Genomic DNA, 25,645 nt, shown 5'->3' with positions numbered 1-25,645 from the left:
AAAAACTCTTAAAAAAACTCTTTAAAAAACCCGTTTTTAATAAGACGAGCGATCTGAAATAGATATAAAATGTTATGACTTTAAAAGTACTTTTGGCAGTACTGGCACGAGTACATTCTTAGTAACGGTCGAGATAAAAATGTCAAATTCCGCATAGCTCTACCGATGGGTCTGCGCGTGCGCAAATGAAGTTACCGCCCCCGCCTTTCGACATGTTTGGCATAAGAGTTAAAACTTATTTGAATGTTACTCGAAAATTTCAGTTTATTATTTTAGTCAAGCCTTACCCCATTTCTATCTATCTGCCTGTACAAACTGTCAGTATAACAATCCTTGAACGAAGTCAAACGAGGTCACGTGTCCTTCCTTGTGCGGCATGAGCCGGAAATAGCCGAATGCTCTTTTCCGTTCGTTTTGTATGTTCAATGTAATCGTGTAAACCACTAATTCAATATAAATCATAAGTCAATATATTCGTTGGACGTAAGATCTGCTGTGTGATGGACACACTTGACATTTTAGAGGGACGCGAATGGCTCGATTGTGAAAGTTTCGACGATTGGGCGCATGCGCAGTCAGACTTTCAGCTTCGTAAATCCCGCGCGCTCGGTTCGGGTCAACCGTTCGGAAATTCAGCTCGCCAAAAACTTCCGTGTCGGCAAATACCTCACAGCAAGTTTTATTTATACATCCAAAAACAAAAAGATCAAATTTATCACACTATATACAGATATTACATACAGTGTTTGTACACATATTACATAACTTGTACACAAGAAAAATAGACATAAAAATGTAAACCTTTTGTATACAAAAAATACCTCAGACAAATAAAGAAGGACCGATAACAAAAGGTGACCAGATTTGAGCTCGTCCTCGCTTTCGAAACCATAAAACAGTACATTCAAATGAATATGGAATTTGTCAGCCATCTCTTCAAAAACGAGCAGTTTGCGTGCCTACGAGCCCTGTTGGTTTTGTTCTACTTCATGTCGGGAGTTTGGGGCGGGCGCAGCGACGACTCATGCTAAATGCGGATACAGCAGTAACAACCTTGTTTTTGCTGGTAAACAAACAACGCAAATAGAATATAGAAGATATATTTATATATTTTGTTTTCCACTTAATGTAATAACACTGCAGGCGTTTGTGGTGGAGCTACAAAGGATGTGTGTTCTCTTTGGAAAGGAGAGGGAACCGGGCCTTCTCACAGCTGGAAATTGGCGAAGAGTTGCTAACGAGCGAGCCAAAAAAAAAAAAAAAAAAAAAATGCAAATTTCAAAATAAAAGTCAGGAACAGACATGCAATGACAAAACACAGCAGGCTTAAATCCTTTCACTTGTGTGCAAATCCACTTTGAACTACCACGTCCGCGCACTAAATAGATGAATAGATTCCTGTTTGGATACCTTTTTCATATGTACTCAACATCTAAAATCTTCCCCGGGGTTTTGATAGCTATTAAAAAAATATTCTTCGTTCAACTACGCAACTTGACGATACACGGAAAACAGACAGCGATCCGTCCGATGGCCCAGGGAGCTTTACAAACCCGTTTGTAAATCACCACTTTTCAAAAAACATGAGACTTAGTTCTACAATCTACACGTTGCACTGAACACATCGCAAGTGACTATTTCTGCCCGATTGCTACTCACCGACAAACCTCGGGATAGCCCGTTACGCAACACCAACCGTTACGCAACACCAACCGATACACAACGAAGCCTCGCGAACGCGGCCGAGGCCAAATTTGCCCCGCTGTCGTCTTTCTTTCATTTCAAATCCAGATTTATCGTCTTTGAAAAAAAAAAAATAGACTGAGCCATCTTAATCGTAGAGCACGCTAAATAGTAGCATCGTGCTACACCTGCCTGGTGAGAGACAAATGGTTAAGTTTCAATGCAAATCTGCATATAACGCGGGAGTTGTCCAAACGTGTCCTCTGGGACCACTTTGAAATTTGTGAGACTTGGGCTGAAACTTCATCGGCGAAATTTCGGTAAATTTTGTATTACGTATATTTTTTTTTTAATCTAATCCACATGTGACTGTTATTTAAAGTTTTAAAACTGCCTTCCTTTTTTCATGACGCAATGCTGGACACCATGTTTGACAATTTTATGATTAAAAAAAACTAAGGAATTTAAAAGAAAGAAAATTACTTGCAGTGTTGGGGACATTTAATATTGGAATACTGTACTGTTTTTTTTTTTAGTGGGGTGAATTTTTATGTATCAAAAATTATTTAAGGTATCAGTACTTTGTTTTGACTGTGTGAGGAACTGAGTACAGACTCTCCCCTGTACTAGAATGTGATGTCATATCATGTGCCACCGCTCGTCACCTGTCAAGTTTGTAATTTATTTATGTGAACATAACACTACTTTGATGCTTTAATATTTTTCTGTGGAGAAATATATATTATTACTTTTTGAGAATTTCTGACACTTTATGATTTTTTTTGTGGAAAAAAATGTACGTTGCTGGCAATGAATTGCTGGCAATGAATGCAGACAGCTGCGATAGGCGCCAGCATACGTGCGAACTTTGAGGACAATCGGTTAAGAAAATGGATGGATGGACGTTTTGGGTTTTCTTTGTCAGTCCCTGTGATATGTTTTGCATTTGCCACGGTCCGCTAAAAAAAGTACAGATGGCCAAAAACGGCCCACAGGACATGGTTTGGACACCCCGGAAGATTGAGCGAGACTTAAAAATCAGCTTAGGGCAAACAGAGGCAGGTAGCACGTTGGAAAGTGGACAATGGAGTCCCTGGATACGTGGGAGCATACTAGGCGAAGCTACATAGACCCAGTCGAAGATCATCCTGCAACGTGATGCAACCTTGACGTCAATGTGTTTATTGCTTTAGTATTTAGTAACCTTTTGTGACCTGGGTCGCACAACCAACAGTGAGGTCAGAGATTTATATGAGAAATCTGCGCAAACCGATAAATGAGCACATGTACAGCATACACACCATATAAAAACATCTTTAAAAGTATTTGGGTGACCGAGTCTATATAAGAGCGTGTTTTTTTTTGTCGTTTTTTTTTTTGTTTTGTTTTTTTAAACAAGCAGTGTATGAAACAGGTAGGACATAAATGATGCGACAGTTTTCTGAGCAAAAGGCGGGAGAGTTGTTCAGGAATGAAAGGGGACGTTTTCGGGATTCCGCGACGATTAGTTAGTCGCACCGTGAAACAATATCAAACGTCGTAATCGGTCACTAACCGCCGGCTGACAAAATCTCAAGGCATCAAGCGGACCGAATCTCATTAACAGCGTTACCTTGACTTGCGCGAGTAATTTGGACATTTGGAATTTGTCACCCAAAAGTTGCACAAGTGTGGTGGAAAAAAAAACAATACTAGTAAGACACATTTGTTTGACTAGTGCATTGAATCTTACTTGTAGAGCGTTTTAGCACGAGAACTTTCCGGTCATCTGAGCATGAATTCTACATCGCTGAATGCTGCCATCTACTGGTGGTTTTGTTTGTAATATCGCTTCCGAGCTTAATCCTTGTTTACATCAATGGCAGGGAATGAGAAGTGCATTGAAATCAAATTTGCTTACATTACGTATTTTATCTTACGCGACCTGCAGTCCTCGCAGCACGCAGTTGTCACTTGTTTTTTTTTTTTTTATAATAAACGTTTTAGCCTTGAGTGAAAATCCTACTAGTGCGCTGTATTGTCTTACTAATGAGACCAAAGAGTACATGGATCTAGTACATGAACATAAGATATATAGGACAGATATTAAATGAATCCTCAAACAGCAAGGCTTAAAGCCATTTGAACGTTTCATAGCAATGATTCAATTTTAAGTCATTCAACTAACATTGACAGCTACAGATGTCAATAAATTAAAAAAAAAAAGGGGGGGTTCACTACCATTGACGGCGAAAGACATCCAAGATACTTTTTATTGGGCTAGCAGTAAAATAAGTTAAAATTCCATCACTGTCAATGACAGCTATACCTTCCTGATAACCAGCCTATTCATTTATGTCCATTTTGTCTCAGCAACGTGAAATACAACCCACCAAACACATGATACATCATTGAAAGGCCAGGATGTCATCTACTAAGCATACCAGGCGTTGGTAGTTTAACTGAGTCAAAAGGTAGAGACCATCAACAAATGTCCACCATAGTGGACACAAATCAATAGGCTAGGGGTCAGGAGGATATCGTTCTAAAATTCACTTTAACGAGGCTAGCGGTGAATGAGTTAAAGACCACGTACTTACGAGTAAAATCTTTGTTTTCACTAGTAGGACAATTCCATGTCAGCAGAGACACAACTATGCTCTAGTTTCCAATGTAACTTGCAAGTCAAGGTACTCCTGTCAACCTCTTTGATGAGAGCCCTCGGCACTGTGCAAATTCCTCATCAAATGCGTGCGCCGCGATCGCACCGAGTCGAAGGCTCAAGGCGGGCCGTCGCCTATGCCGAGCAAATTCTTCCTTTCCAGACGTTTCAGCATTTATTCCGTACCCCGGATAAACGGCTTGGGCGTGTCGCTCGTACTAGAAGCACTAGCGGACTTTCAAAGAGATTGGATATTCAACCGGCGGGCGGATTTGGAGCGAAATAAGAAGGATGTGGGATAAATGCTCAGATGGCTTTCCATAGTCGCCTGCGCTCAGTTACTCTGCGTGAAAGGGGCGGAGGCGCTGTTGGCACTTGCAGTGGTGGCACTAACTATGGAGAAGCCGGCGGGCGGAGCCGTGGAGCTGTGACTGGGTTGCAGGTCGTTGGGAATGCCGCTGTGCGAGGCCAGCTGGTGACCGAAGGCGGCGCTGAACTGCGGGAGCTGCTGCTTGGGCTGCAGGGAGGTCAGGGGGTCGTGCGGGGACGAGGAAGGGGGCGCGCTCAAGCCCGTCAGGCCGCCCTGAGGCAGAGCCGACAGCGCGGCCAGCGGCTGCAGCGTCACCGAGTTGACCGAGTGGCTGCCGGCCGGGGGGGTGGACAGCGACGTGGATATGAGATGACTTTCCGCCGCCATGAGATTCCCGAACTGCGCCGGGTCGGCGAGGGGCAGGGCGAGGTTGTTCCACGAGGAGCGCGGGGGTTCCAGCAGGAGGGGTGCGTCTGTCTGGAAGGGGCTGGCGTGAGGCGAGGGTATTTGGTCGCTGTACGGGGACGCCACGTGCTCACTGGCGTAGCGAGCGCCTTGGGGGGATGATGCCGCCGCCGCCGCCGCGTCCGACTTGGCCAGGACGTGAGGCGGGCGCGTGCGGGTGAACGTCCTCTCGGGGGCCTGAGTGAGCAGGGAGCCGGCCGGGGCGGCGACCGACGTGGCGGCTGACGTTTGGGGCAGCTCCGTGGGCTGAGATGATGGCGGCGGCGACGGGGGGAAGTGGTCCGTCGTGGACTGCAATATGTTGTCCTCCAGTTCCAAGCTCGGAAAGTTCTCTGTCGGGAGGCGAGTGTGCAGGATGTCCCCCATGCCCTCCGGCTGGACCGCACCGGGAAAGACGGTCATGGCTCGGTGGTCCACTCCTTCTGACGGGGCGAGGTCGCCTATGGAGGTCAGGCACACCAGGGAGTCTGGATAGGATCCCATGGCCTGCAGGGCGCGCACCAGCTCCTCAGCCTCTTCTGTGGTGGGTAGCAGCTCCCCGTTCTTTCCTGCGCACGCAACCAAACTAAGTTAGCTTAGTGTCTTCTGTTTTGATTTCTGCGACTACAGTAGCTCTCTAGTAGCAATTCGTGCTGAGGTTGCCACTGAAATGCAGGTAAGCAAACAGTTAGCTTAGTTGCTCCCCTTTTGATTTCTATTACTGCGCTTCATTAGGAAGTTATGCAGAAGTTGCTTTGTTGTCTATTAAAGCGAGAGCACTCTAGTAGTAAGTCATGCTGAGGTTGCCACCAAAATATAGTTACTGGGTAAGTGAACTGTTAGCTTAGCTTCTATTTTGATTAGTTACTGCAGTAACTCTGTAGTAGCAAGTCAGGCTGAGCTAGCTGCTCATTCTTGGTTCTACAAGTTAGTGGTGAAGCTTTATCAGTCATCCCGAGAGCAGTAAGAACTTGCTTTCCCTCGAGGCGTGTTTAAAATGGCATGGCAAAGTTTCGACTTGAACATGTGGGGCACCTTCAAACAGGTCAAAATCCTGAAGATCGTCAGGTAGCCTCGGTAGGACATCCGAAAAATCCTCCTGGTTCAGCTCGAGGTCGTTTGGAATGTCTTCCATTTCGTTGGCGATGTCATCCGGAAGTTCGTCTGTGCTCAGTTCTGGAGTCGAGGGGCTCCTGTCCAAAAAAAGATGACAGTGTTGCAAACCCGTGTGAACCCGTGGGGTAATATTGTAGATTCAAGCAGACCTGATGCTGGCCTGGGTGGACATAGCAAGGCTCATAGCCGGCATTCCCAGGAACCCCTGAGGCAACGCGGGAGGAATGGGTTTCTGAGGCCGCCGCGGCACTCTCCTCTTCTTCTTGTGTTTTTTGGTGAGCGCCGGCGGTTTGGTCTTTTTACGCGGCTTTCGCTGGTACTGTTGCTGCTGGTGGTGGTGATGGTGGTGCTGCACTCGCCGATTGCAATCCCCACGTAGGAAGTTATCCTGCGTAGATGGTGCAGGAGACCTTAAATACGGTCCTGTCAGCGGCCACGTTCATTTTGTCAAACGTACCATCTTTTTGGCATGTTCTTCACAGAGTGGCGTCTGATGCGTGATATCAAACACGGGAATGGAGCACTGCTGACCATCTGCAAACTTGGCTGTGCAGCTTGCAAACAGCTGCTGGGAGCGATTTAACAGAATGTCTGCGGAGAATAATTAAGGAAGAAAACAAAACTCCGAATGGGGAGCTTGCGGTGAGAAAATTTCAGCGTGCCATGTGCAGCTGAACTGGATGAAACAGCATTTTTGACCCGGGGCGCTAAACCTAATTTGCTGAAGGTTTGAAGATGCAAAAACCTGATTGTCCATGCTGACAGATATAGATGCTCATTTGTGTAACAGAAACCAGTTTGAATCAGAAAATCGGTTTTAAAAACACTTTGACCTGAAATGACGCCAGCAATGGGTGTCTGTGTGCCCTGAGATAGGCACCACCCTTGTGAGGATGAGCAGCTCTAGAAAATGGACTGATATGCAAATCTCCAAATAGAATCGTGAACACATGCTTAATGACATATCAAGTTGATGCTGGATTCAAGGAAAGTGTTCAATTTCATTTATAGCACTCTGATTGTCCTAGTTCTGACCTCAAAGCGTTCCAAAAACAACAAAGATGGCTGATTCCTTTCTGGCCTGTTTTGGGGCTCATGGATGATTCCGTTTTTCAATGTTGAAAGGATACGCTGAAAACAGTGTTTGGTGAAGGGCAGCGCTCTGTTGTCACAGGCCTGGCCTTTTGAGCCGCCTGCGCACGTCCCCGTGTCAGTGTTCCTTGTTCTGGCTGGTTCCCCACTGTGACGATGTTCCGATCCAGCACTAAGCAAGCAGAAAAGCCTGTTTAACTGGTTGAAAAGTGCGGCTTTTAAAAATGGATTTTGAACACTACCTTGAGGGGCTTTGAGAGGAACCGCGCAACTCTTGGATGAGCTGGCCGGCACAGTCTGGGTTCTTACTGGCAGCATGCAGCAAGGCTTTGCGGAAGGCGTAGCGGTACCTCTTCTGGCGGATACTCGCCCTCTCCTGCCTGCACATGTGCTTGTACTTCTGCTGCAGGTAGGAGCAAAGCCTTAGCAACCGCGTTCTCCGCGTGGAGCCGGTGTTGTCCTCCAACCTGTTTCAGGACCATACAGTCAGTCGGCATCGCACAAGTAAAAATCTGGATTTGTTGTTTTGCTGCGCACCCGTTTTGCATCCAGGAACTCAGGCCAGGAACAAATCGTTCAGCTTCAACTTCTTCGTCGTCGTCGTCATTATCAGCACTGTCCTCCGACCAGTCCAGTCCTGCAAAAAAAAAAAAAAAAAAATCTGTCAGAAAAAGCCCAGTGCGCTAAATCCGGCCGCTATTTGCTTTATGAAAAGTTATCTAGGTATTTGTTATAAAACAAATACCATAATGCATATAAACAATATGCAATTTGGGATGCTTGATAAGCAAAATCTAGTCATGCATAGGAACATTCGGTTGGAAATAAAAGAGGGCAAAGCACCTAAATGGGGAAAGAGGTCTCCATGTTCCCGGTGTCTCTGTGCACAGAGTTGTACCAGATGCTGCAACCTGGCCAAGCAGCGCGCTGACGGCGAGTAGGAGGCGGGTCGCATGACAACCATGTGATTGGAAGCGAAAGGTGTTTTCTTGCTGAGTGACGGCCCTGGTGGCTGCGCGGGACTGGCCGATGAATTAACGGGTATCCCGGGAGGCAGGAAGTTGACCGTTTGAGGTGGTGCTGGATTGCATAATAGACCCTGCTGAGGGGATGGCTGGAGAAGACCTGACTGCTGCCGTGGAGGGTGCGTGTTGAGCGGCGACGAAGGGTGGACGCGAGATACAGGGGCGGGACTAAAGTGCTCGGAAGGTGTCTGGAAACGGTCCGCGTCCTGGCAGATTTTCTGGTTGAGCGCCAACCGACTCTGCAGTTTCTTCTTGATGGCGTTGCTTTTCCGAGGAGGACCCATCTCCTCCCCGTCTGTGTCCTCCTCGTAGAAGGCAAACGGATCCAGGAGTTCCCCATCGGGAAGGGCTAGCAGGCGCGTACAGGGTGGTGACGGCGGAAGTTCATTTAGACCGTTTGAAGCTAAAGGTAGCGGTAAAGAGGGCACTGTTATGTTGAGGGCCACTGACTCCAGGTGGGCACGTGAACGCATTTCCTCCAAAGCGTCGTGTTTTTTCTTGCGTTCCTTCTTGGGGATGAAGCCGAGGACCTGCAGGTGACTGTTGCAGTACCTGAAACAAGAGTTACAGTTTCCTTTTACTTGCAACAAATAATTACAACTGCCATGATTCCATCAGTGAATATTTAACTCATTCAATGCCAGTGACAAAAAATATATATCAATGTTTCCTGGGCTGGCAGTGAATGAGCCAAGTAGAAATGTATGACAGTGTTCTGTGGTTTATAGCGATTAACTATTTTTATACGCTCTCTCAATAGCTTTGGTCACAAACTCCAGTTCGTGAGGGTCCATATCGCTTGCATGTTCTCTGATTCAAATAATTAGCTCATCAGCAAGTTCAGCGGGAGCTTGAAAATGACCCTAATAATTTGAATCAGGAGTGATAACAGCCCTCGCGGACTGGAGTTTGACACCTATGGCGTCTGTAGCAAGAGAATCTGAAAAATTAAGACTTCGGGCGCTCGGGTTTACACACCTGCGATCCTCTGACTTCGGGATGGGGTTGGTACACCTCTGGCTGTTATACTTGGCCACATATTCACATTGCTTGAAAGGGGCGGTCTTGTCTTCCAGAACGTGCCGTATGCAAAAAGCGTAGCCATTGAGTCTGCGTTGCTTGCAGAGCTTTGGGCTGTACGAGCACAAGGGCTTATTGTCCACCTCTGAGAAATGTATGTGTTTGCCTTCATACATCACGTGACTCTTGTCCTTGACAACATCAGCTGATGGGATAAAGTCGGAGGAGAAAAAGCAAGAATTACATCATTAACACTTTGAAATGTGCATGTTACCGTGCACACGTGTTCAGGGCTAAGAACTGACCATATGTTCTGTTCACTGTAAAAAGTTTATACAGTAAGCGCTTTCTGTGGCATGTGTGACAGAGCTTGAATATTTCTTTACCTATTGAAACCAACTTGAGATTTTACTCAATATTCTTGTTTTCCATCTTAAGGTCAATCTGATTGTACAATCAGTGTCCCCACGAATGAGATTATTGTCTTTGTTTTTTTTTGTTTTTTTTCCCCCTACACCATTGTATGACATTTCTGCAAAATAGCAGGACAACTGTTGGGTGTTATACTAGTAGGACAAAGTCATTCTGCTAGTATGCGCTCATTATTTTACTAGTTTCCTGAATTGTCTTATTAGTGAGGCCTGAGAATGGACAAGTACATAAATCTTGAACAGGACATCAGATATATAAATGCATGCTTGTATAAAGAAAACATTATGCGTAGGTTTATAAAACAATCCTCCAAAAGCCTAATCCGTTTAAAAGTGTCCCTGTCCGCAAGTAGTCACACACTAGCGTTATTGTGTAAATAAATAAAGTCATCATCTGTCACGTGAACTCAAGTCCGTCAACAGTCGCCTGTACGGACACACACACACACACACCAAACACACACACATTTACACCCCAAAAGGCGTGTGTACAGTAAATAAATATTATTCGACAGTTAATGTAAACCGTAAGATGCAGGTCACTCCATATAAGATCAACCCATTTGCCTTGGGGGCGGTTATTTACTTTAAGGGGATCTAGTTGTTATATCGGGCACCAGTATGCCTCCGAGACACGAAGCGCACATTATGAGGGGTTATAAATAAAGTTAATGAAAATGAGGTTGTTGTTAAATGGATATTAATAACTATAAAGACAACTAATATAGACGTGCAGCTTGACTGCAAACGATAACTTAGAAACATCGGAGCTAGCCTATCATTTTTAGCATGTAGTGCGTTAAACCGTTTAATAGCTTTATTTGTCTCGAGTGTACGTGGTGGCTACCAGCCTATATTCAAATATAATTTCACCACTTTAGTTTGTGGTTGTTGTTTTTTCTCTCATCAGTCGCTACGCAATTTCAATACATTCGTTAGCTAGCTAGCTAAGGATGCTACAAACACGAACAAGTAGGCGGTAGCTAACCAGGAAACGGAAACCTCTACAAATGGCGACAAGACGACGGGTCTATATAAATACTATTAGTCGCGTGAACTGTGGATGGAACATATAAACGATATCCGTTTAGGGTATAATATTGTAATTTAAAAACATTAACCACCAACACGTCCAAACAAAAGGGCTTCAGTCGAAGCTCAGGCCTCCCTCGGGGACTTCCGATAAAAATATATCTATTCCAGTCCTTGATAGCGTTATGCAATTATACGCAAGACGACTTGAAAATATTTATATTTAAACTCTGCTTAATATTTTTAATCGAAAAGGCGGATTTGGAAATATCGGGCGAAAGAAACGAGAGAAAGTGGCCTGTTAGCTTCGACAGACACCGACGTCGAGTGCTAGTCATCACCCTGGCTAAAGCTTGCGCGACACGGCGTAGCCATAAATCGAGGTCGAGGTCTCGCTTACCGTGAATTGCCACGGGCCGCTGTACCGTATTCGCTCCAGATAGACGGCCGAAACGTCTAATACGATCCGCTAGGCTATACGTGCATCGATGTCCCGAGATAGATTAACAATAGTGATCTTCATCGAGCTTGGCGCGACTTGATTTTCGGATGCATGAAAAATATAGCGCTCGATCAAATTTTAAGCAGTGGGTCGGCTGCTAAGGATTTTGTCAGATCCACGGCAGACTCCCTCACAGCACCACTACAGGCACTGCGGGGACATGACAACAAGCCGCTCGACAACAACAACCTCTCCAACCATATTGGAAATTCAACTTTGTTAAGAGCGCCCACAGTGTCGAAGTGCAACAAAAAGTGTGACAGTGTCGTTGCCATGTTGTGCATTTAGTGCACGTATTTGGCCAAAGGTCCTTGCGGGGCTGTTTGAGTGACAAATCCACGTAGACGCAGCTTTTTCATCTCGGAGTCTGTGTGTAATGTGCCCTGCTGCACTGCCACACTCTCACCCGCTGTTCACTGATGATGGACCACGTGTCAGGTACCAAAACACTACTATTGCATCCCAATAGACATTTGCGGATTTTCTTACAAAAAATGCAATATTTAAACGAGTTTATGTAATAATTAACCAAGCCCACCCCTTAAAATTAATTGTTATTTATACTTACATTGTTATGACAGGATGTGGAAATAAATCTATAATACTGATGTAGACACGATTATTTACCTCTGCAAACAATGTACATTTTTTTACATTGGTCAAATCACCCAAAAAAAATGCAAACAAGTGCATTTCAACTAACAAGAAAATGTCTGATTCTTATAATGATTACACTGCTTACAGCAGGGGTCACCAGTCGCTTCTTACTGAAGTATTGATAAATGCAAGAGGTACCAGTCTAATACATACTTTAAAAAAAAGGAGGGGGGGGGGGGGGCAGTCATCTCCAAGTTGGCATTGCACCTGCAGCGTTGTTTACACAAAATGCTTAGTCATGCTTTACATGAGCAACGTGACAAAAAAGGACGTTTGGAAAGGCCACTTTAACCTGAGTACAACTCAGAAAAAAAATGAAAAAAGTGGATGCAGCATTTGGGAGACATTGAGCATTTTGAGTGGGGAAAAAAATGACATTTTGAGAAAAGCTTTATATTTCCTCCTTAAACATCTGCTAAAATTTTACTCAGGGGGCCCCATCTATTTCAATTTCTGTTTGAAATGTCCACCAATTTTTCGGGGCATTCCTCCACTTTCAAAATTAGCATAATGTTTCGAATGCCAGATGATTATTGCTGTGGTTAATAGAATAGATCTTGTACACAGCCAATTAATTGTTTTTGTGAGTTTATTTTCAATAGGGTATTATAGAAACATTGCCCATGTTTAGAAAATTCCACAAAGATGGCGGCAACTACATTGTTGACATTTAAAATGTTTTTTTTCAATTACAACTTTACAATAAAGCAAGTCAGATTTAAAATTAGATGTGGCTCACTGATATGTAGTGTTTTTAAAAATCTGAAATGCAAAAATAAATAAGAGCAGTTACATAAAAAAAGAAGAATTGAAACAGGAAAAGTGTTGGTGACCCTTGACTTGCATCTGTACAAATTAAAGGAAGTCCATGTGCGTCAAGTGTGAGAATTGCCTCAACATCTTCTAGTGTGCATTATTACATGGAGGTGTGATTGGCCGTACTTCCTCTAGTCAGTTTGAAACTCACCAAAGATAAGGCTCTCGTGATCCACCAGCATGAAAGCCACCCTGGTTTCCTTCACGCAGCCCTTGTGTCTTCACGTAGGTGCTACATTTCGCAGTACAGTAAATGCCGCTCTGGTAAGTATGATTTCAGCCATTGGCACATGGTCAGTATTGAGTTAAAACGAGCCATTGAAGTAGATCTTTGTGACCTTAAATGGTCGCTTATCCTCACAAGAGTCATAGGCTTGCCGGTGTCTATCCCAGCTGGCTTCAAGCAGTAGGCAGGGGACACCCTAAACACATACTATAATTATAATGTTTTTTTTTTCCCTGTCATACTTCCAGATGCTCACACTCTTGTTTTGAGTTAGCCATCAACGAAACTGTGCCATCCTTCATAAACCAAAAAGAAGCCTTTCAACAAAATCCAAACTTTGAGCTTCCGAGCTCAAACTGTTTTCAAGTGTTGGCCTTTCAAATTCGGGTGGCACGCCCATTGTTATGATCCAGGAATGTTAATATGTTTGAATATTTTCTGAAAGATAATCAGGAAAATTGGCCATATGTTTTACATTGTGATAACCTTGTTTTTATAGGCTATAGGTATTAAAGTTTCATGTCATATCTGTTGCAGATTAAATCTAAAAAATTAGTCCTTCATTAAGTGGTCTTGCCCTCAGTGCAGTAACACTGTGACCTTCCATTCCTTGCATGTGTAAAACCTATTTAGGACATGCTCAGTTAAATAATCGCCCGCTGTTTCACGATTAATAGCATACTGCGCCGGGCAACTGGAGTCAGCATATCTTTCCCATGTTGTAGGTACCAACTGCCTGGATTCATTTTTCACCAACCGCTGAATAAGCCGTTGTTGCTTCGGGCTATCAGAAACAAACTGGCCTGGACCGAAGTAAGCAAGATTTGCATAACATGGAACCATGACTAACGTGCCTATCTGGAAATCTGTTTTTAACTATTAACATCTTTTCTTTTAGATGCTGAAGGATACATATCACCTTGTGGAAAAAAACAAACAAAGATACTTGAGTTGAAACTGAATGACCAAAGCAGGTAATTCCAAATATCACTTACAGCAGAAACCAAAAACTTGGGAACACATACGTTTTGCAACTGGTCTTTGAGTACAGTATATCATTAACATTCCCAGACAATGCCGACATGAACATCTTCCACCAGGTCCTGTAATCTCATTGGCAATGCTGCGAAAACAAAAAAGAAGGAAAAAACCCTAATAATCGAGTGTTTCAACACATTTCTTGTGACACATCCAATATGGCTGTGTCTACACTAAGATGGGAAACAACCAAACTGCACATTAAAACTTCACAATCATCAACAGTAGGCACACGGAGCAAAAACATCTGAATCTTGTCCCATGAATCACATGGTGTGTGATGAATCACAATCCTACTGTAAAAACAAATCTCCAATACAATAATACTAATAGTGATCAAATATTAGCATCCTCCCATTATGTTTGTGTTTTCCAGCCAATTGTGTTCATTACAAATTACTGTACATGGCACTAAGTGAGGTGGCTAGCAAGTGAGTAATCCCTTCATGGAAAAAAAAAGTGACAAGGGCCTCACAATGTTCCCCATCTTGCACAGAACACACAAAATGGGTCACTCGTCAGAATACAAAGACATGCACTGTCAAAACCAAACTCAATTAGTGAGTTTATGCAGTGACATACTGTTAGTATTGTTTGCTGCTGTTGAACCACCTTTGATTTTGGGGGAGCTGTTGGCAGGACGCTACAGCACAGTAGTGCACCACTAAACAATTGTATTATCTTAACATTATGACCTTATGACAATAGTTTTACTATCTGAGGTTCATCCGCCCTCACATGCATGCATGATATTTATTGTATTCCCTCATTACCTTGCCAGGGTCGACAAGTGACTGCTTACTACGCAGATAACGCACTCCTGTGACTGCTGCGTCACAAGTAAGTAAGTAGTCCTCAGAGGTCCGGAATGTTCCATCCGTTGTCCTGTAAATGGCGCATACTCAGTCAGAATTGAAATCTTTCCCTGCAGTGGCCAGGGTGAGGGTTTCATTAAATAAATAATACATTTATTTCATCATTTAAATTGTAAAGTTAATATATAGAATTTGTGTCAGTATCATGGGTCAGAGAAGAACATAGGAATTGTTTGAGAAAGTTAGGATTTGTGTTGTTGTGTGATGAGGATAATCGGCTCTAGAGAATGGACGGATGAGTGGATGAACAGAATAAGAATAAAAATGTCAAAGTCATCACTATTCCATTAACTTGATGTTGTCTAGACATTTGTTATGTCAATAATGTATGTCAAAGTTCAGCAATTGGGGGGAACAAAACAGGAAATGACTGAATTTGAAAACACCATAGCCTGTCAGAGGGAAAAAAATAAATGAATGAATAACAAAATGCACATGTGGACCAAAGTCATAGTCCTGTCCAAACACCAGGCCTGGAGAAGTTTATGTCATTTTGTACACAAAGGTTCAAAGCTTTTAATGGCAGAACTCAGACACTGCTGCACCAGCAACATTATAAAATACAAATAAAAAATAAATCCAAAAGCAACATTTAAAAAAAAAAATCCAAACGCAGTACAGTAGAACACAATTATTAAGGGATATTTAGTTGGAATATATTAAGCAGAATATACATGTAACATTTCTAAAAATAAATTCTATTCTTGCAGTAAATATACATTCATACAAACAGTTTATGTTATACTACTTTTATGTGTTTCAATCTTCCTTCTAATAAAACAAAATGAAAATCCCCCAACATCATTTTTTGTCATTTGTAAGGCTTAAAAAAATGCATTCAGGTTGCTGTACATTTGATTGTAACATTTCAAAGTACATGTAAATGCCCAATGCTCAAAATTGAGACAGATTGGCAATATTTGTATTGTTATTAAAAAATGTATTAAAGGCAGATTAAATTAAATGTAGCAAAATTATTGTTGTCAACTGTTGGGGCTGCACGGAAAAGAATAAAAAACAACAACATATTGTTTCAAGAGAATTAAGTCATAATATTACAACCATACAATATGCCATAACCATTTTGAGATTAGGATTGCTTTGGATCAACTTGTTTGAATTATGTCATAAATTACAACTCTTTTGTTTCAGTGTTTTTCTTCACTTTGTAGCCCTTTGTATGATTATTATGAACTTCAAAATCATATTCAAAGATACAAAGTATTGTATTGTAGTGTATAGAAATTTTCCATGCAATGTAATTGATGATTGACATACAGTGGAAATAAAAAGTCTACACAACTCTGTTCAAATGCTAGGTTTTTGTCATATAGAGAAAGACCAAGTTAAATAATTTATTTTTTTTCCCACATTAATCCTTGTGCTTTATTTTGATCAATTTTGGGTTAGTGTGATAACTTCCGGTAAGTGATTGTGCCATGTTGAACTGTGACATGTTTATATATATGAATTTCAACTTATTTTACTACCAGCCTGGGAAAAATGATTTGGGATGTATTTAGCTGTCAATGGTAGTGAAAGAGTCGAGACTAAATGGACTCAGTAGTGGACACAAATGAAAAGGATTACTTTGAGGTAGATCTCTCACAAACCTGACTTTTGTACAGGGGTGTGTAGACTTTTTCTATGCATTGCACATCTGGCTGGCTGCAATTAAAGAGTTGATGAGGCCACAGGCTCTTCTGGTGCGTTGTCCTCAACGGGAGGAACTCCTGGCAAAGATTCCATCTCAGTGGCCGAAACAGACTGGCTGAGTTCTCTTAGCGAGCTTTTAGTTATGTCCAGGCACGCACGCTTCAGGATGTTCCGAACTTTTTTACCCAGAAGCACATAAAGCACTGGGTTAATGCAGCTATGGAAAAAGCCTAAGCTGGTGGCCAAAGGAAATCCCATTTTCAGCACGTTGTGTAGATAGAGTGAGGAATGTATGGAGAGCTCCATCAGGCTAAAAATGTGAAAAGGGACCCAACATAAAAAGAAAGCCAGGATCATGGCGGACACCGTTTTGGTGAAACTAGACAGGCGAACGGAACCCTGGGATCCATTCACCTTAACTGCAAGAAGGATTCCGGTCACACACATAGCGGAAAACGGCAAGAGGAAGCCCACTGTGGTACGAATGGAGACCAGTAGAATGTGTCTTGCGGCAGCTGACTGTCCATCTTGCGCATGGAAGTTATTGAAACACACCACTTTGTCATGTAAGCGTACCGTGTCCCGAAAGATGAGCGCCGGGCAGCTCATGATGGCGGCCGTGAGCCATATACAAGCGCTGGTCAACCAGGCCCCGGCGACCGTTCGGCACCGCCGAGACCAGTTGTGATGGACCAGCGAAACATATCTGTCCACGCTGAGCACCGTTAGGAACAGGACGCTGGCGTACATGTTCATCACAGATACAAAAGAATTAATCTTACACATGGCCACGCCAAAATCCCAGTGAAAGTCGCGCAGGATGTAGTCGATGTAGAACGGGAGGAAAAGCACGAAAACAAAGTCGGCCAAGGCCAGATTGAGCAACCAGACGTTGTTGACTGTCCTTTTACTCTTGCATCCGGTCACCCAAATGACAGTTCCGTTTCCAATCAGGCCGAGGACAAAAGAAACGATGTAAATGACGACTGATATAATGTGCATCGCTTCTTTCTGCCTGTGGTCGACTTTCAATTCTTCCATGTCGCCGTATTCCATGTAGTAGTCGTAGCTGTAATTTCCATATTCCTCTCCGGAGTCATCCATCATTGCCTGGAGATTACCTGCCAAGGAAATATGACTCAAATCCATCCTTTGTTATGCCAAGACTCATCCGTAGTTCTAAAAAGCCTACCTGTTGAGTTTTAGCCTCGCAAAATGATCCAGAAGTGGGGGCAACCCCTCATTCGGTTCCTGTGTTGAAGTGAGTGCTGGGTGTGTCCTGGATCAGCCTGGAACATAATGTGAACATCCATTTGGGTCAACATTGCGGCAAGTGACACGGTTGACAGAAGTGGCAGGAGGAACCACAAGTAGATGAATCATGCTGGTCTTGCACGGTTAAGGAACTTTTTTTGGAAGGCTAAACAATAATAGTTGTGTAAGTAACTTTTCCACTGCAGTCATCAGTCAAGAGCTATCGGGGTGAAAAGTTGAAATCTTGTCTGAATATTTATAGCGCGACCAAGGTCGAAGGGGGATTTTTTTTTTCTTTTGTATTGTTTAAATCAGATTCTAAAATGGGGATATGTGTACCCCTGGGGGGGGATGTGAAGGCATTTCAGAGGGTTTCCGCAGGTACAGTATCAGCAAGTTTTACCCACTCTATTGACAACAGTTTTAAACATTAAAGATCCATGTTTACAGGGCTGGCAGTAATTGGGTTAAATTGCTGCCATTGACAGCTAAAGTTATCAATTTCTTTTCGTGTCAAATTAAGTGTAAATTAGTTGGATTATAAAGCAATTTATCGCTGAATTGTGTTATAGTGACTCCTTTTCAAAATGCCGTTTGCCTTTATTTTGTTATATTTTAGAGGGACCCACATTGTTATTAGACACAATTTTTCATTAAAAGAAGCATCCAAATGCTTTACGCTGGTTTTCATCACTTACAATTTTTGTAATCATAAGATTTAATATTAATATAAGATATTTTTAAACATATATACTCAATATTTATAGTAAGATTTCCAACTTATTCTTGATCAGATTCATTGCTACAATCAGGGTGGCAAGGCATTTGTTGGGGTGCCACCCTGTCAGAAAAAAAAGTACATTTCACTCTGTTTGGACTGGGAATTGATGTAGTCATAGAGCAAAGTGTACTTTATAGATGTACACTGTATAGTAAAATGATTTTCTAATCAAAAGTAAAGTGAACTGTTTACAGCATACCAATACAGTGCGCATTTAAATGAATCAATCCCTCACTTCTCAGTTATTAGCAAGCTTACTATTCATAAAAGACAGGCATCACATACTACTGGTAGTAATATACATAAGAACGCACTGTATATTTAAAGAATTTTTAAAAAGATCTTACCGATTACAGAGTCAACACTTTAAGATTTGTTTTATCATCCAAAGAGCGTCAGTCGCCGGGTGCAAACGGTGGCCGCCCTTGTATTCCGTCCCAAAACGTCCCCCTCCAGACTCCCTCCCGTTTGCGCTCTTTCCGCGAGTCCATCCAAACCAAACTTTGACGGAGGCTTCTTTTTGTGCGGGGATGTGTGGAGTGGGCGCGTCCCCGGGCTGACGCGTCACACACGCACAGAGGAGGGGAGCTGAAGTTGTTATTGGTCGCTCGCGCGGATAAGAATGTGTTCATTCATTGGCGCTTTGGCTGCTACTCGCAGCCGCGACCCTCTCTCAATAAACACAGAGGAACTGAATGTTGCACGGGTTTTAATGGCACTCCAGAATGTTATGAGTGTGCACAGTCCTTCTTCATCTTCTGGGCTTCTCTGATTTAGTACCTTGAAATTCTTGGCAGCCTTTAAAATAAAATGACACTTGTTTGGCTGCACACTCATATAAACTGAATTATGCACGCAAGCAGCCCCGAGTGCACTGCAAAATATTTGTTTTTCGGATGTTAAGATTTAAACTCTGGATTCACACGTGCGCTTTCACCATCAAGGTTTTTTTTTTTTCTCCCTTCAAAAAGCAAAAAGAAAAGAACAAGCATCTTTTCCTGCTGATGGTTCATCAATTTGATTACCGCATTTGTCAATGTAATGTTCTGCGTAAACGTCTTTTAGCAACCAAGCCCATTCGGGGCATGGCCCAATGTGGGGTAGAGGCAAAACCAGGGGTCGGCAAGCTTTAACGTTGACAGAGCCATTTTAAGAGAGAGAGAGAGAGAGAGATTTTCATTAAAAGAAGCAAGCAGACAGAACCAACGTCTGAATCCATCCATGTTCTCAAAAAGGGTTATTAAAATGAGATTTTTTCAGTGTTAGGAATCCACCTGGAAGGCCATGCTGTACTGTATTTCCTGTTTATGTTCTCTGTTCGTCATTTAGCTTTTAGCGGTGTCCATGTTAGCCAAGGTTGATTCAGTCTTGCTTTCAAGAAAAAAGCTATCAGACTGACCCAACAGTCTATCCTTGTTCACACGCAGAGCCATTAAGATGACATTTATTTTGTGTTAAGAATACTTCAAGCACTTTTATTTGGTAAACATTTAACTTCACCCACACGACATTGTTTATTTCATTTTCAGGACCCCTGAAAACATTGGACTTGCTTCCATGGCTCTACGGCCACCCAGAATGGACATCAAAATGGCCAGTGGGTGGGGTCAAACCTTTGACTCCATCCACATATGGAGCCACGTCTCAAACTACACTGCAGCCACTATTCGGCTAGAACCAGCAGGAGGCGCCATTTTTGTCCACCCGTTTTTCTTCTAGCTAGCTGGTGTCTTTTTTTTAGAGCCTATCCCAATGAAAAAAAAATGCTGCCTTTATTCCAAGGCACCAATAGACATTTTACAACAACATTTTAAACTCACTCTTAGTGAGAAATTTGAGCCTTAGGTGAACCTAGTACAGTCATGTTTTTGGAATATGGGATGAACTCTGAGTATTTATACAAAACCAATGTAAGCACGGAGAGACACAAACTCTACATGGGAAGTAAATTAATGCCTTTTGTAGTTATTACAGAACTTGTCTAAAATTTGCCTACAGAATATGAATGATAGTTGACTGGTATCAATATGACGGGGCCTTATCAAATCCAGGAACAGGGTTTCTTTTCCTTTACAGTATTTCCAATATTAATTCGTACAGAGTTGGAAGTCATTTGCAAAATGTGTGTACATACATACATAAATTGGTATTCATACTGTTTTTTTTTTTTTTTATTGGTCCAGGGGGAAGTTGTGACTCAGCCTCATTTAACTCATCTTAGCGACCAGTGTTTGCACAAACAAGCAAATCTGTGCATCTGCTGTGCCTGCTAGATGACTAAAATTTGATTCCGTCGTGAGCTTTTGCAGCGCTTCACAAATCATTTCTCTGGTCTGTTCATTTTCTGACAGAAATTGGAATTGTAAAAAAAAAAATCCATAACTTAATCAAAAAAAGCATAGATGCAATTATTTAGTGACCTCAGCAAAATATGGAAACAATAAATCCCGGTGCTTATCTGGTGCTGTTGTACACAACATCTCCGATATTTCCCTGGACTCGCTATGTATGTATAATTTTCAGCTCTTACCCAATTTGCTGAGAGCATAGTTACTGCATATGGATGCTTTTAATACAATATGCACCTTTGCTGCTTATTTTTTCAGACAACCCAGGAGGCCTTTTTGCAGGGTCTCCATCTTCACTGAGCTCTCTGTCAAGCGGTCAAACTTCTAATGTGAAATGTTTCTTATCTTTTGCTGCTCAGTACCATACCAATTCTGTATTATTACTAGATCATTGTTGCGGAATTTTATTTTTGCTCGAACAAGTCTTTCTTTGCCTGCGACAACTCCACTCTCCTCTGAATTGGAATGGGAGGCGTGAGCTGTGATGTCCTGTTAAATATGAAGCAGTGGCACGCTAACTGAGTGTACATTACCAAAAAGTAATGTTTCTTTTTAATAAACGTGGAAATCGGATTGCATTATAATGTACAAAATGGTTCAACTGCCAGGCAAGGAGAGCCCCACCCCTAAACCTCTGACCCTGGAGCCCCCCCTGTTCCCGATTACATCTCGGGGAGACTGAGTGGCGCTTTCTTTAATTTCCAGATCACACATTCGTCCTTCATCGAATCATCCTGTGCAACCACTTCCTGCCTCCGGGTTGTCTTCATGTGTGCCCCGCAGGACCTGCTCGTGCACGTCTAGGAGGAGTCTGCCGATGGACTTCCAGTCGCTACTGCTATTCGGCCGCCGCCTCCTCTTCCCTCTCCCCCTCCTCTTCCTCTTCTTTCTCCCATCATCATCACCATCATCTGCAGCAGCAGTCCAGTGCCTCCCGGACCTATAAAGAAAGCGCCCCTCTCATCCTCTCCATCAGTCTGATCATCGGCAACTCCCTGCCTGCCGCCACGATGGGCTGCAAGCGCCAAGCTACCTTGTTGTGTTGATATCGAGATATTTCAGTCATCAAATATGAATCATGTGTTTGATATTTCTGGACACTTTGCTCGTCAGCATCCTCACGCTTTGGCTTCACGCATCACCAGCGTCATCCGGTACGTAGCGCTGAATTTGTATCTGCTTTTCGTGCATATCGCGCTATCTGTATTTTAGCGGCTCGTTGCTAATTAAGAAAGGATCTGCCTATTTGCTGCCATTTACCCTGCAAGCTTTGTTCCCTGCGCTCAATCGCTACCGCATTTGACTTAAAAATGTATCCACACTCATATTAAGGAGGGGTTCCGACCCTCACTGCATGATACTGTCTTTGAAGCTGAGTCACATAAATAAGTCATAGGGCACTTTTAGTAATGTATATAAAGTCAAATTTGCTGCAAAAGTCTTCTTATTAGGACTTTTCGCTGCAAGAAATAAAAGTGTTGCAATGACACCCTGACCTTTTTGACAGTGTAGGTTGATAGCTGGTTCAGGTGTGTGTGTGTGTGTGTGTGTGATTCTCCGACAGCTTCTCGCAGTGCAGAGGACAAGGTTGAGAGGGACGCAGTGCCGGTGAAGCAACAGGCGACTGCAGCACCCGTTTCGCAAAACACAGCCCGCCATGCAGCCGAGCAGGTGATCGCCTACCCGTCTCGCCTCATCTACTACCTAAACGAGGACTCGGAGAGTGCCTACCATGACCTGGACACGCGGGCCAGGAGCCAAACCACAGAGGGTCAGGTAGGCAAATACACAGTTGAGTCAGGTGATATTTTGGCACCATCAGCGGATCACCTCACCGCATGCTGCTTATCAGCCCATCTCACAAGCTTGCAGTCTTTGAATTTCAAGCGCTTAAATAGCAGTCTAAAGTCATCCTGGGTGGTGCTGGAGAAAGCTGCACCCAAGCAGAACCTCCATCTGTTATCCGTGCACCACATCTGTTTGCGGTGTCCGTTGGGGACTCAATTGCTAGCCTTTGTACAGATTTCCTTATGGTCCGAAACAGGACTTTTTTTTTTTGAACCATAACAGTAACATGACATTTCTTTTCAAATTAAGAGCAAATGAAATGGTTCATGAAGCAACCTTTTGCCAAATTGTGTTATAGTGCCTCCAAAAATATATGCCTATATTTTGCTTGATTTTTTTACAGTTAAGCACTAGCACGAGTGATGCAAATTTGTGGCAGATAGGCCAGAAATAAAACAGATGACGGTCCACCCATCACCTGGCATTTCTGACTAAAATATGACTAGAGATACCCAGTTTATTCAATCAAACATGGATTTCAAAATGCTTTTTTTTCCATCTAAAAATGTGTTGGTTAGGGGTTACTTGGCTTAAAAAATATTCATAAGAGGGTGAAAATTGTGAAAATAGTTTAAAACTACTCTACAGTGGTTGTACTAGCTATATTGAAGATTCTTGACAGAATAGCATCCGTGTTTCTGCACGGCGTAGTTTCTTGCAAAAACAATGACTTGGATTTTTTTTTCCGAAGCCTTATTTTATCGACTTTGTGATTCATTTTATAACAATTAACAGCTAGCATTTTTGCTATTAACTGGTCTTTCTGGTGAGCAGATTTATTCAAGTGATAATAAATTTATTTAACAGTCATAGTAAAAAGGCAATATTTTGTCTATTATTCAGTATCAAGTTCATAACTAAATGAATAAATAATAAATCATGTACAATTGCTACTGAAAATGACAATGTATTCAGTACTCAGGTAACGACCAATCACAGATCAGCTTTCAATCGTCAATGACCAAACTCAGGGAAATTGTAAGCTGTGATTGGCGTTAACGTTACATGACAAATAATTTAGTTTGATAATTAAAATGCAAATTACAAATAATTAAAAATAATTTGATGATTATTTTTAGACAAAATATGAAGTTTTTACTGCTGAAAATGGCTAAGAAAGTTTAGTATCCCTTTAGTGTTAAAGGCTATGTTTTCAAAAAGGTTTTGATGGTAATAAAAGTGTGTAATATAAGTCAACCACTGTAATATTAATGTGATTGTACAATAAAACACTAACGGTCTTTTAATTTTAATGACGATGAACAAATGATGAGGGCGTAATAAATGTTCGTCACAGATGCACCCTGCATAATTTATTTATTTACATTAACATTATTTATATTAACTTGTGTTACTAACCACTAAAGCATAAAATTCTGATGACATGCAATAAAATCAGCCAGCCAATCTCTGGCTAACGACAGTTAACCCCACTGAACCTCGCTAGTCTCAATGCTCCTGCTTGTTACTGAGCTCAAGATCACATTTTTGGAGCTATGAGGGAACTAAAATTCTAAAAAAAAAAATACTCAATTAGGACACATTTATTGATGGTTGGTGGACATTTTGGAATTTCCTTGATTGACTTTATTCTTTGATGCTAGTTGTACTGTGCTCCAGTGAGGCCAATGTTGGTTCAAAATGTTGCTTGAACTCCCAAACTATTGAACAATTTATAGGTGACGTGTTATTTGAACAGCGGAAATTTAGAAATGACAATACTTTTTCTCCCCCGACAGGCAATCCACCTTGCTCAGGTCAGCTTTCAACTAGAAGCTTTCGGTACCCGATTTGTTCTGGATCTAACCCTGAACAAGTAAGTCCTCTTCTCAAGTATATTTTTTTTTTAAAACTACAATTACCCTGTAGAGGGCACCTGCACCAACAATATAAACTTAAGAATGGGGAAATACTGACATCCAGTATCGTTATTCAGCTGTATCAAGGTAAAAGAACTCATGGTACTAGTTTCCTATACAGGGCTACTATATTAGAATAGGTAGGTTTTGTTTGAAAAATACTAGTGACACCGGTACTTGGTATCTGTGACTACTCAAGGATTGAGTATTTGTACTGTCGTGATGTAAAACAGCCGCATATTTTGCTCCCGAGCCTTTGTTTTTACAGCCCTGCTAACACACAGATAAACAAATACCTCAATGCCAGTAAAAGCCTAACTAAATCGTCGCCTCTGTGGTTGTTGGTCATAGCAAATTTTCAGACTGCGGTTTGCCCGTCGGTGTGAGCATGTCTCTCATAACGGCATCGGCTCCCGAGGTCGGATGCTTAGTAGCTGCGCCATTGTATTTCTGTCCGCGCTGTGGTGAAATAGCTGAGGCTACTTGTTACTGAGTTGACGCAACCTAAAAATGGATTGCTAGCTGTTTGGCGAAGGAAGATTTCAACAAAATGGGACGATTTTCAATTTGGATCGGCAGCAAATTGCGCACCCCCACAGATGTGCAACTCATGTGTACATCAATTATTCATGAATTAGGCACTGAGAAATACTCACTAATTAAAAGATGTCCTGTCCCTCCAATACATTTTGTGATAATTGGCTTAGTCGTTTTCATATAATCTTACAAATAAAGGAGCAAATCCTGATTAGCTGTGCAATTAAAATGTCAAGCTGTGATAAGTAGGCCGAGTAAAACTTTTACTTTGATGAATGGAACGGCATTTGTCAAAAAAGAATGATAGATATTCTCAGAGGTGCAGTACCTGCCAAACTGGAGAATATTCTTTTTGTTTTAATTTTTTACAGCAAGCAGGGTCTATGAACAAAGTTTTATACAATGTTATTTTTGGAAAAATTATTTGGGCTTCAAGTAGTGCCAAAAATATGTC

General features: G+C 42.3%; 3 protein-coding genes and 1 long non-coding RNA gene across 8 annotated transcripts in view; 2 read left to right on the top strand and 2 right to left on the bottom strand.

Moving 5' to 3' along the window:
- Nucleotides 1–663: 663 nt before the first annotated feature.
- Nucleotides 664–11,628, bottom strand: ino80da (INO80 complex subunit Da). The gene is made up of 10 exons (XM_088415774.1): nt 11,195–11,628; nt 9,290–9,536; nt 8,130–8,863; nt 7,824–7,923; nt 7,529–7,753; nt 7,325–7,458; nt 6,652–6,785; nt 6,344–6,582; nt 6,114–6,271; nt 664–5,647 (listed from the first exon to the last, which is right to left on the bottom strand). Exons 2-10 carry the CDS (start codon nt 9,505–9,507, stop codon nt 4,659–4,661), a joined length of 2,931 nt encoding a protein of 976 aa, XP_088271900.1. The 5' UTR covers nt 9,508–9,536; nt 11,195–11,628; the 3' UTR covers nt 664–4,658.
- Nucleotides 10,764–21,472, top strand: LOC148423473 (uncharacterized). The gene is made up of 5 exons (XR_015865744.1): nt 10,764–11,734; nt 13,721–13,808; nt 13,894–13,969; nt 14,815–14,873; nt 20,129–21,472. It is a non-coding gene; the product is annotated as an uncharacterized LOC148423473 (long non-coding RNA).
- On the bottom strand, nt 15,397–19,087 carry cmklr2 (chemerin chemokine-like receptor 2). The gene is made up of 3 exons (XM_088415524.1): nt 18,947–19,087; nt 17,757–17,853; nt 15,397–17,685 (listed from the first exon to the last, which is right to left on the bottom strand). Exon 3 carries the CDS (start codon nt 17,669–17,671, stop codon nt 16,583–16,585), a length of 1,089 nt encoding a protein of 362 aa, XP_088271650.1. The 5' UTR covers nt 17,672–17,685; nt 17,757–17,853; nt 18,947–19,087; the 3' UTR covers nt 15,397–16,582.
- A 186-nt stretch (nt 21,473–21,658) lies between the features above and the next one.
- adam23b (ADAM metallopeptidase domain 23b) overlaps nt 21,659–25,645 on the top strand; it is a 32,319-nt gene continuing 28,332 nt past the window's right edge. For all 5 annotated transcript variants that reach the window (XR_015865620.1, XR_015865619.1, XM_088415062.1 and 2 more), the window contains exons 1-3: nt 21,659–22,101; nt 22,512–22,723; nt 24,535–24,611. Coding sequence is in view for 3 of the 5 variants with exons in the window: in XM_088415062.1 (XP_088271188.1) it covers nt 22,026–22,101; nt 22,512–22,723; nt 24,535–24,611 (365 nt within the window). In the remaining 2 variants the exon portion in view is untranslated. The remainder of the gene's footprint in view (nt 22,102–22,511; nt 22,724–24,534; nt 24,612–25,645) is intronic.

The sequence above is a fragment of the Hippichthys cyanospilos genome, chromosome 5 (assembly GCF_059441005.1).
Source record: "Hippichthys cyanospilos isolate Australia breed blue-spotted pipefish chromosome 5, RoL_Hcya_1.0, whole genome shotgun sequence".
NCBI classification, from domain to species: domain Eukaryota; kingdom Metazoa; phylum Chordata; class Actinopteri; order Syngnathiformes; family Syngnathidae; genus Hippichthys; species Hippichthys cyanospilos.
This window is presented reverse-complemented; position numbering and strand designations above follow the sequence as displayed.

Coding starts and splice junctions, on each gene's coding strand:
- ino80da (XM_088415774.1), bottom strand. CDS start 9,507: ATGTATGAAGGCAAACACATACATTTCTCAGAGGTGGACAATAAGCCC. Junction 6,786..7,324: donor CACCAAACACTGTTTTCAGC/GTATCCTTTCAA, acceptor TATTCTCCGCAG/ACATTCTGTTAAATCGCTCC. Junction 5,648..6,113: donor GGATTTTGACCTGTTTGAAG/GTGCCCCACATG, acceptor TTGCGTGCGCAG/GAAAGAACGGGGAGCTGCTA.
- cmklr2 (XM_088415524.1), bottom strand. CDS start 17,671: ATGATGGATGACTCCGGAGAGGAATATGGAAATTACAGCTACGACTAC.